General features: G+C 36.7%; 1 protein-coding gene across 1 annotated transcript in view; it reads right to left on the bottom strand.

Moving 5' to 3' along the window:
* Positions 1–10,791: 10,791 nt before the first annotated feature.
* Positions 10,792–11,955, bottom strand: part of CTSH (cathepsin H) — a 51,212-nt gene continuing 50,048 nt past the window's right edge. The window contains exon 12 of the mRNA XM_074234037.1: positions 10,792–11,779. Coding sequence (XP_074090138.1) covers positions 11,704–11,779 — 76 coding nt within the window. The 3' untranslated portion in view covers positions 10,792–11,703. The remainder of the gene's footprint in view (positions 11,780–11,955) is intronic.

Here is an 11,955-nt window from a genome sequence, read left to right as displayed (position 1 = left end):
TGTTTTTGCAGGACAATGGGGTTGGGGGTGGCTTGCATGGGGATCACACAGTTGGGTGATTGTTGGGTGTGTGGAGCCGGATTTGGGCTCGGGTGCTCCTGGCTCCAGGGCTGGCGCTCTGTCCACTGTGCCACCTGGCTATACCTAAAATTACTATTATTATTTTTTTTTTAGTTTTAATTTTAATTTTTTTCTCTCTCCCCTTTACTTTATCGTGCATGTGGGTCTATTTTTTGGGGGGAAGGGGGTGTTATGTTTACTCTTAAACAAGAATATTTTATTAATGTATAAAAAACATTATTTGTACAAAATAAGAATAAATAAATAAATACAAAAAAAGGACTCAGAAGAACAGAAAAAAATGCAAGATCTCTCTGGAAATAGTCTACTATTCCCCACCCCACCCCCGCCCCCCCTCCAACAGAAATGGGAGGGTGCCTGGCTTGGAATGTAGTAATAGCCTGTCTTTGTTTTAATGATTTTTAACCCTGAGAGGACTTCACTAGGAATAATAGTTTTATATTCACTAGGAATAATAATTTTTTTGTTGGTTTTTTTTTTTCAGGTTTTTGCAAGGCAAATGGGGTTAAGTGGTTTGCACAAGGCCACACAGCTGGGTAGTTATTAAGTGTCTGAGGTCCGATTTGAACTCAGGTCCTCCTGACTCCAGGGCCAGTGCTCTATCCACTGCCTCACCTAGCTGCTCCAGCAATAATAACTCTTAAGAGAGAATATTCCTATGCCCAAAGGGCAACAAAAATGTGCATACCCTTTGATCCAGCAATACCACTACTGGGTCTATACCCTGAAGAGATGATGAAAAAAGGTTAAAACATCACTTGTACAAGAATATTCATAGTAGCCCTGTTTGTGGTGGCAAAAAATTGGAAATTAAGCTAATGTCCTACAATTAAGGAATGGCTTAACAAACTGTGGTATATGTATGCCATGGAACATTATTGTTTTATTAGAAACCAGGAGGGATGGGGATTCAGGGAAGCCTGGAAGGATTTGCATGAACTGATGCTGAGCAAGGTGATCAGAACCAGAAAAACACTGTACACCCTAACAGCAACATGGGTGATGATCAACCTTGATGAATTTGCTCATTCCACCAGTGCAACAACCAGAGACAATATTGGGATATCTGCAATGGAGAATACCATCTGTACCCAGAGAAATAATCATGGATTTTGAATGAAAGACTATTACCTTCAAATCAGAAAAACAAAAAGCTGTTATCTTATGTAATTTTGCTATCTCATAATTTATTTTTCTTCCTTAAGGATATGCTCTCTCTGTCATCACATTCAACTGAGGTTAATGTATAACATGAAAACAATGTAAAGACTAATAGAATGCCTTCTGTGAGGGGTGGGAGGAAGGAAGTAAGAATGGGGGGAAAATAGTAAAACTCAAAGTCTTTCTTGAAAAAGAGAGAGAGAGAGAGAGAGAGAGAGAGAGAGAGAATATTCCAGTCAGGCTGATGGTCTACAATCTTTAAAAAATTCTTCTGGCTATCTTTCCCTTCTTTGCACTCCAATTACAGTCATTATCATGGTTTGGTTTCATTCAAATTAAACAAACATTTACTGTGTGCTGTGTGGAAAGCAAATTGTTAGGATGCAAAGATAAATAAGAAAGTATTCCTTCCTTAACAGACTGACAGTCTATTTGGAGATATAAGACATAGATAAATATGTATTCTGTCAATGGAAATGCACTCGATTTGGAGTAATAAAGCTTGGTTTCAAATCTCCACTTGCTTTTATTACCAAAGTTACTTTAGGAAGTTACTTTTCTGGGACTTAATTTCCTCACATAAAATGAAGTTGCACTAGATAGTGTGTAAAGTCCTTTTCAGTTCTAAATTATCTTAAAGATTCTAATAAATTTTATTTTCCCTCATTTGTTAAGCTGTTTACAGGAGAGAATGGGACTTATGTAAAAAAAAGATATGTTTCTTGGAGAATAAATGATACAGTAACAAGTATTGTAAATAAAAATTTGAAAGACTTAACCGTTATTGCAATGACCAAGCACAATTCTAGCAGACTGATAATGAAGCATGTTACTACCTCCTGACAGAGAGTGAATTCCTGATAAGGGTAATGACATGGATAATGAGGTAATTTGTTTGATTATGAACTTAAAAAAGTATATTTTTGCATTCATTTATAATCTATTCTTCCCACCACTCCATTCCATTACCCTGCCATAAGTGAAAAAATTAAACCTTTATAAGCATGAGTAGTTCAGAAAAAGAACTCTCCACATTGATCACACCTGAAACTGTATGCCTCGCTCTGCATTTTAAATTCTTTTTCTCTAGAGTAGGTATCATTTTTAGTCCTCTAGTCTTGCTTTACGTTACATTGACCAGAGTTCTAAAGTTTTTCAAAGTTGTTTTTCTTTAAAATATTGTCATTGTATAAATTGCTCTCCTGCTTTTGTTCATTTTGCTATCTATTCATACAAATCTTCCTAGTTACCTATTAAACTATTTCATCATTTATCATAGCTCAATAATATTTCATTTCATTTGCATACCATATTTTATTTAATGATTTTCTAATATGAGAATTAACCCTATAGTTTTCAAATTTTGGCAACTATGAGAAGAACTGATAGTGTTAATTTGGTAAAAAAGGTTTTGTTTGGGGGAAGTGGGAAGGAAAGAAAACAACTGCTAGTTAATTGGAAAAATAAAAAGAGAAGGGATTTATTTATTTCTGCATGTGAAGAACATACAGTCCAGGACAGATGTGGAGTTAGAGAAGAGGGACCTTAAAAGGAGCTATGTTCAAGAGTTCAAGGTTCAAGAGGTGGAACTTAGCAGAGGGGAACATTGCTTGACACTCAGAAAAGGGAAAGTTTTCCTGATAGTGACTTAAATATGAGTGTTTATATACATATACATATATATTTTTAAAAGAAAACTTAATAATGGATGACTTGTTAGTCTGAATGCTTGTATAAGAGATGCAATCCTATTTTGGGAGAGCAAAATGAACCCAATCCTGGTGTTCTCAGAGTTCCTCAGAGTGGGGGGAATGAACCATAAAGGTTTTGTGTATCTATTTTATCATTTATCTGTCTGTCTATCTATCTATCTATCTATCTATCTATCTATCTATCTATCTTAGAAGTTTATATATAAATATATAGGCAGAATCCAGGTCCTCATACTCTAAATTCAGTACTGTTTCCATTGTTCTATGTTTCCCCCAAAACTATATTTAAAGAAAACTTAATAATTGATGACTTGTTAGTCTGAATGCTTGTATAAGAGATGAGATCCTATTTTGGGAGAACAAAATGAGCCCAATCCTGATGTTCTCAGAGTTTCTCAGAGTGGGATACTTATTAATATTTCCTGGGTTTCTTCAGATAGGGATACAAACCTGACCAATTTTATTAGTGTCATCATCCCCTCCAAATTATGCCCAGGTCATATAAGTGTCAAATGCTTAATTGATATATGAATTACAAATAGGATATCAAATAGAGTATAAGTGTGTGGGACTTCCAAACTGCCTAGTTTGGCTAAAGTGGAGAGTTTGTGAATGGGCAATAATGTGCAAAGTTGCAAAGGTTAGATTGGAGCTGGATTTGAGAGGGTTAAGGAGATTGAACTTTATTCACCAGTAATGAGAATGAATAGAAAGGCAGTTGGCATAGGCAATGCGAAGTTGGCTTTGGAGCAAGGCAAACTCCAGTTCAAGTTCTGTCTCTAATACATATTAGCTGTATGACCCTAGGGAAATCAACTGTTTTCTCAAAACCTAGACGATTATAACTAGAAGTTATAGAACAGGTGCTCATCTACACCAGAGCTCCTTGATGGGAGCTTTCTATACCAAAGGAAATATAAATCTAGTTAAAAAAACAGATGGGGTGACAGTGAAGTTTTTTTTTTTAGGAGTGGAATAATGTATTAAAATTTTTTAAGGAAAATTATTTTGATATAATTAGGCCTATATTCCTAAAAAGATTTCAAAAAGAGGAAAAGGACCCATATGTATGAAAATATTTATAATGGCTCCTTTTTCTAGTAATAAATAAATGGAAATGAAGAGGGTACCTGGCAATTGGGGGAAGGTTGAACAAATTATAGCATAGTAATGAAATGGATTGCTGTGGTGCCATAAGAAATGATGGAAAGGACTGCTTTAGAGGAACCTGGAAAGACTTGTGTGAACTGGTTCAAAGTGAAGTGAAAAGAGCCAGAGCAATTTATACAATAATAGCAACATTGTAAAGACATACGATTTTGGAAGACATTTATTATTCTGATCAATGCAACAACTAGCCATGATTCCAAAAGATCAATAATGAAGGATGCTGTTAACCTACTTCTAGGTAACTGGTGACTTTAGGGTGCAGAATGAAATATTTTTTGGACAAGGCCAATTCAGGAATTTGTTTTGCTTGATTATGCATATGTGGTATCAGAATTCTTTCTCTTTTTCTGTCTCTGTCTCTGTTTCTGTGTCTATTTTTTTCCCTAATTCCCCTCTCCCCTAACCCCAGTCATAAGGTGGAGAATGAAGATGGTAGCAGGGCAAAAAATTGTTTTGTTCTTTGAAAAAATTAAAAAGTAAAAAATTAATGTAGCAGTAGAATGTAGGAAGAATTAGAAGGTGGAGGATTAAGAAATTGAAAGATAAATTAGAAAGGTCATTATTTTGAGCTGAAAGGCTCCTTAGAGATAGATCATTGAGTCCTAACCCTTTATTTCCAATGAAGAACTGAGTCCTAGAAAGAGGAAGTGACTTGTTTAAGGTCTCATATCTATCTATCTATCTATCTATATCTATCTATCTATCTATCTATCTATCTATCTATCTATCTATCTATCTATCATCTATCTATCTTAGAAGTTTACATGTAAATATTTATGCAAAATCCAGGTCCTCATACTCTAAATTCAGTGCTATCCCCATTGTTTGATGTTTCCTCCTAAACTATTACAATTGTCCAGTAAAAATACAATTGATGGCCTGGACTTTGACGAGATCAATGAGATTTAAATTAAAGGACAGAATGAAGAGGTTTTGCAAAATTGGAATTGATGGGACCTATCAGGAAATTAGATAAAGAAATTAAGAGAAAGGAGGAATGAGATTGGACACTAAAGTTTTATGCATTGAATACTAGAAAAATAATGATTAATAGTAGTAGTAGGAAATTCAGAAGGGCAAGAGTTTGTGGTCAAGATGGTAAGTTTAGTTTGTTTTCAGGTACATTATATTGTTAATGTAGTTGCTGCCCAACACATTATAAGTAACTTGGGGGGGCAGAGACCATATACTTTCTCTAGTACCTGAACAGGTACTGTGCATTCAATTAATGCATTCCATAACTGATAGTCTTCTTTTTCCAGGGAAAATTCGTAGTTTAGCAATCACACAATTTCATTAATGTTTTAAAAGACAAAACTTGAAACAGCCTTTGTAGCCAGTCAACAAACATTTATTAAACTCCTACTGGGGATACAAAGAAAGGTTAAAAGACAATTCCTGCTCTGAAGGAGCTCAAAGTCTAATGGGAGAGACAATATACAAGGAACTCTGTACAAATTATATATAGGATAAATAAGTAATAATCAACTGAGAGATAGTAATAGCATAAAGGAGTACTGGGAAAAGCTTCTTGCAGAAGGTGGCCATTTAAATAGGATTTGAAGGAAGCATGGAAATCAGGAGGCAGACAGGAGGGAAAGCATGAGGGACAGCCAATGAAATACTCAGAGTTTGGAGATGGAATGTTTTGATTAAGGAACTGCAAGGCGACTAGTGTCACTGGATTGCTGAGTGTACACACACACACACACACACACACACACACACACAAACATATATATTTATATCTTTATATAGAGAAAGTATATGTTCATTGAGTGTGCATGTATGTTGAGGAAGATATGAGAAAATTGGAAAGGTATATTGGGGGAGTTGGGGAAACATGTTATAAAGTACTTTGAATACTAGAGGATTTTATATTTGATATTGAAGGAATTAGGGAACCCCTGGAGTTTATTGAGTAAGGAAGGGATGGCATGGTCAGATCATAGATTTAGTAAGATCACTTTGTAGCTGAGTGGAATAGAGAACAACCAGCAGCCCCTTGCCGTAGTCCAGTTGTGATGTGATGAGGGTGGTGACAGTCTCAGAAGATAAGAGGACATATATGAGAAAAGTTGCAAAGTAAAATGAACAAAGTTTGGTAACAGATTGGATTAGGGTGGTGTTAAAAAGTGAAGGGTTTAGGATGACACCTAAGTTGTGATCCTGAGCAACTGAAAGGATATGGTGCCCTCAGCAACAGTAGGGAAGTTAGGGGGAAGCAAGTGTTTGAGGCAGGGGAAGATAGGAATGGGGAAAAATAAGGAAGGTAATGGGCTCCATTTTGAACATGTTGAGTTTCAGATGTCTACCAGACATTTAATTCAATATGTCTAGTGGGCTATTGGAGACATGAGCCTGGAGATCCACCCAGAGGTTAAGGTTGAAAAAGTAGATTTTAGAATCATCAGCAAAGAGGTGATAATTGAATCTTTGATAATGTTACCAAGTGAAATCATATAGAGGGAGAAATAAACCCAGGACAGAACCATGTGGAACACCCAAGGTTAGTAAGGGTAGTTTGGATGAAAGTCCAGGAAAGGAGATCAAGAAGAAATGCTCAGATTGATAGAAAGAGGAAGAGGGGTGAATAGAGTTAAGAAAACTCAGAGAAGAGAGTATCAAGAAGAATCAAAGTGCCAAAAGCAGTGTCATACACTGCAGAAAGGTCAAGAAGGATGAGATTTGATAGTGGACAAAGAAGAGTTGGTAATTTTGCAGAGAAAAGCTTTGGAAGAATGATGAGGTAGCTGGTTAAGAGAATAAGAAATGGAGAAAACTATTGTAGATGGCCTCATGGAGTTTCAGCATAAAAGGGGGGAGAAATATGGCATGCTAGTTATCAGGGATCAATTAGTTTTTTAAGGATGGAAGAGCTGTGGGATTGTTTGGAGGCAATAGGGAATCATTCAGTAGACAGGTGGATTCATGATTGTCAAAACTGAGGATGATAGAGGATGTTGCTGGAGTAGATGGGATGGAAAGAGATCACTTGTGCCTTAGCAAGAAGGGCCACCTTATCATGTTGGTTGGTCCTTGTTCATAATTTTCAAAGAAGACCAAAAAGATATCACTATGTTTGAGACAAATTAAAGTGTGTCTGACTGTGGTTGATCAGACCAACATGAGCTTGGAATGCTCTACTAAAGGTTGGGCATAAATAGATATGAATACTTGGGGTGAGTACACTAAACTTAGGGATGTCACATTCCCTTTGAGTTGCTTCAATTCTGCCTCCTTATAGAGTGCAGAACCCTCACTGATGAGGGCACACAATGGTGGGCGGTCCTGTGCCATTATCTCCCATGCTGCACAATCAATTCTAAAGTTTTTCAATGAGACCTTCAGGATGTCTCAGTATTGCTTCTTATTTCTTGTGAGTTCTTGCCCTGTGTAGTTCTCCAAAAAATAGGTTTTTTGGCAAGTGTACATTTGACATTCATAGATGCACTCTGTAGTAATGTTGGAATGTTAGGCAGTTTAGCTCAAGAAAGGATTGCAGCATCTGGTATCTTCTTCTGCCAGGTGATCTTCAGAATCTTCCCAAGACAATTTAAATGGAAGAGATTCAGTTTCTTGTCATGGTGCTGGTAGACTGTCCAGATTTCACAGGCATATAGCAATAAAGTCAGAACAATGGCTCTTGTAGACTTGCAATTTGGTAGTCTGTTTTATACCTCTTCTCTTCATACTTTCTTTCAGAGCTTCCCAAATACTGAACAAACTCTAGCAATTCAAGTCTCAACCTCATTGTCAATGTGTACCTCCTTGGAAGGGACACTGCCAAGGTAAGTGAACTTGTCCAAAGTAAGCAAAACTTTTTTATTCTCTGTAATCAATGGTTCCACATATGGATGGTGTGGTGCTGTCTGATGAAGCACCTGTGTTTCTTTGGTGTTGTTAGTCCAAAATTAGCACAAGAAGCAGAGAATTGATCCATACTTTATTGCATCTCAGCATCAGTGGCTGCATTAATTGCACAATTATCTGCACCAACCACTCTCTCCACTTTGGTCTTGGCTTGTAACCTTTTCAGGTTGAAGAATTTGCCATCAGTGTGGTAACTGACCTTGAGGCCATGTTCCTCTTCATTGAAGGTGTTTGATAACATGGTTGCAAACATCGTGCTAAAAAGTATGGGAGTAAGGGTACATCCTTGTTTAACTCCATTGGTGATGGGGAAATCTCAAGAGCATTGTTCATTATCCAGAACCCGGGCACGCATGCCATCATGAAGTACTGATGAACTTCTCCAGGCAACTAAGTTATGACATAATTTTCCATAAACCCGTGTGACTGATGGTATCAAAGGTCTTGATCAGATTTATAAATGTTATATACAGACCTCTATTCTTTCCCTGATGTTTTTCCTGGAGTTGTCAGGCAGCAAACACCATATCAATTGTCCCTTGACCCTTTCTGAAGCTACACTGACTCTCAGGAAGGTGACCAACTTCCAGGTGAAGGATCAGCCTATTGAGGACTTTGGCAAGAATCTTACCAGCAATAACTAAAAGAGAAATACATTTCTGATTGTCACAGGCCAATCTAGTTCCTTTCTAGAGATGGACAATGGAGACATCCTTGAATTCTTGGAGGATAACCTCTTCATGCCATATAACCTGGAAAATTTCATTCAATTTTTGGATTAGCACTTTGTAGATGTGGAATAGAATTAGCACCAGGTGTTTTACCACTTGAAAGGAGCCTAATAGCATTCAAAAACCTCTTCTTCAATTGGAACTTCAGCTAGGGACTGATTGACTTCAACTTGAAGTAAATGGTCAATGGCTTCTGCATTGATTGATGATGGTCAGTTAACACTATGGAAATGTTCATGTCCCAATCTTTAATCTATGTGAATCCATCATAACTGAGTAATTCAGATGCACCATGTCTTTGACCCATAAACAGTCTTCAGGGCATCATAAAAGCATTTGTTTGTTGCTGTCTGCATAAAATTGAATTTCATCTGCCTTTTTACTGAGCCAAGAGTTAATTAGGGAAGTGTAAAAAGGTTGCCTTTCAGGAATGAGGGCCCAGTTGGTATAACAAAAAATTTGTAATGGATCTAGGCAGTATGGTTTCATTATTTTCTCAGCTTTGTTCAGCAGTAAATGTGCAATGGTATAGGTGGTACAGTGCCAGGTCTGGAGTCAGGAAGACCTGCATACAAATGTGGCCTCAAATATGTACTAGCTGAGCAACCCTGGGCATATCACTTAATCCTGTTTACCAGTTTCCTCATCTGAAAAATGAGTTGGAGAAGGAAATGGCAAACCACCCCAACATCTAAATGGGATCATGAGTCAGACACAATTGAAACAACTCAGCAAAGAAGATTGTGATGGACTTAGCCAAGGCTGATGTTTGGCAGGACATGATCAGCAATAAGATAAAGAGCCAAAAGACTTGAGCGAAAAGGAAAGTATTGTGTTGAACTGGTTCACCAAGGAGTTAATATGAGAAAAGGAGGAGAATATAGTTAGTACAAAGGTGATAGCTTGGGAAAGAATTGAAGCATTGAGGAATTGGAGGTCAAGATATAGAAGAAGGTTTGGAACTTCAAGACAGAGGGAGAGGTGTAATGACAATAAATTGCAACCAGTTAGGGGAATTTCATAATTTATAAATGTGAGAGTGATCCATTTGTGTGTGATGGAAAAATCAAGAATATGACCATTTTTGTGGGTGGCTAAATTTTGGTGAAGATGTCATGTGAAATGAGTAAGCTGAAGAACTTTGAGGTTAGGGTATTTGAGGAAGTATTGACATGTTTGTGGAAGTTCCCTAGAGTGAGAGTAGGAGCTGCAGAGGACAGAAAAACTGGGTATCCATAATAGTAAGTCAAACTAGGAACCTAAAGGAAGAAAACAGGAAACAGGAGTTATTGCATTCCTACAGGCCCCTCCTCAGCTCAACAATCATAGGACCCAAATCTAGCTTAATGCTTTATCAATATACAGGAGAGGGGAGAGGGGAGACTTTAACAGAAAAAAAGAAAATACTTCAGTTAAGAAATCTTCCTGTTTGAGTTTTTAAAAGTTTTTCTCCTTCCATCTCTGATGTTATATAGTCAGAATTCTGTTAGAATTTTAAGGAGCTAGAGTGGTAGGATTTCTATAATGTTTCTAGGATTGCTTTGAGGGGGATCAGGTATTTGTCCAATAGATTACAGAATATTTTGAATTTTTGGGGAGAATTGGGACCAACGGGGAGTGAGTAGCAGACAAAATCAGAGCAAGGAATAGTAATTGTCAAAACTATCTCTTTCCCATTCCTAAGTTCCATAACTAGCGATGTTATACAACATATTACCATGGCCTGAATACTGGTGATATGGAAATCGGCAGTATGTAATGGGTAGGGGAAAATAGATTGTCTAAGCTTGATTTCTGATGCCTTCTACCTAACTTTCTCTTGCTATAATTACTCAGTACTATGCAAGTGAAAGGCTACCACAAAAAGCCAAGTCACTATTTCATTAAGACTGTTTTCACCCAAATTGTATCTTTATGATTCATTTCAGTAATGTTTGAAAGTCTTTCAAAATATCTGTTCTGAATAAAATAGGACTTTTTGCTGATTGTTATTTCAAATGCTGGTAAATGAAGTGCCTTTAATAAATACAACTTTTAAAAAAGACCAGAATGAATACAACAAATTTTGAAATAGTCAAATATCTTTATTCAGTCTATTTGTATGCACTAGCATTTCAGTCCAATGATATTTTGGTTATGAATTCCTGGGTGTCATTGCTGATATGCTTAGTAACACAAATGAAAATTATGCTGACTGAATTCTGAAGAGCTCCATATAATGTTTCATTTTATTCCATCTTTCACTCTTATTTTACAAATGGGAAAATAAGCAGCGAGAGGTTCAAAGACCTGCTCAAAGGCAAGGTTATTCAGTGGTCAGGTTGAGTCAAATTTTACCCTTGACTCAGACTGACACTAAACTAAAATAATTTCAAATCTAATGTGCATTCAGTTGATCAAGTGAACTTATCATCAAAATATATTTTTTAAAAATAGCAACTGGAATATGGCAAAAATAAATTTTAAAAATCACATATTTCTTTAAAATACATTTGATTTTTAAAAAGAGAAGCTTACTGTCAAAAGAATAAAAATTACCTGAGAATGAAAATGGCCACTCTAGCCTTGTGTGGTGTATGTGTAAAAAAAGTGGTGCTTTTATTAGCTCTTGACTCACTTAAATACTTGCGTCAAAATCCCTGGGGGTAGTTTACTACTTAGTGTCCTTGTTTTACTGAGAGCTTTAGACAGCAAGGTAAGAAAAAGGATGAATTCCTCCTTGACTGCATTGCTAGATGGACTTTACAAGAAGATAGAAATGATTCAAAAACTTTCTTTTGGACAAAGTTGACTACCCTAAGAGCCTTTTCCCAGGTAAGGTGAAAGATCAAGAGACTTCATAGCTACCAACTAACTTTGGGTCCTCATGGCCAACTTAAAATTCAGGGTACATTCACTTAGGTTTTATGATACATTGTATATCAGCACAAGATATCTTTTTTGTTCATCTTTGCTCGTCTCTATGTATCTCCAGGTTACATCCCAGGGATGGGATAGGATGCACAGTCAGCAAGACCACACATGTTCTTTCCACGCTCAATAAGGAAGTACCTGGAGCAATCAGAAGAGAAATAAGAATTAGAGCGGAAGCCTCACATTATTGAAAAATCAAAAGACTAAATAGAATTAAAAGCAATGATTTGATTCGCAAAAGGGGAATGTGTTCTAAAAAGCAGAAATCCATGGAAGAGGAGATAATCGAAAGCATAAAGTCTGAGTCTGTGAAA

The sequence above is a fragment of the Macrotis lagotis genome, chromosome 4 (assembly GCF_037893015.1).
Source record: "Macrotis lagotis isolate mMagLag1 chromosome 4, bilby.v1.9.chrom.fasta, whole genome shotgun sequence".
In the NCBI taxonomy this organism is placed as follows: Eukaryota; Metazoa; Chordata; class Mammalia; order Peramelemorphia; family Peramelidae; genus Macrotis; species Macrotis lagotis.
Note: the sequence above shows the minus strand (reverse complement) of the source record. Positions and strands in the feature narration are given on the sequence as shown.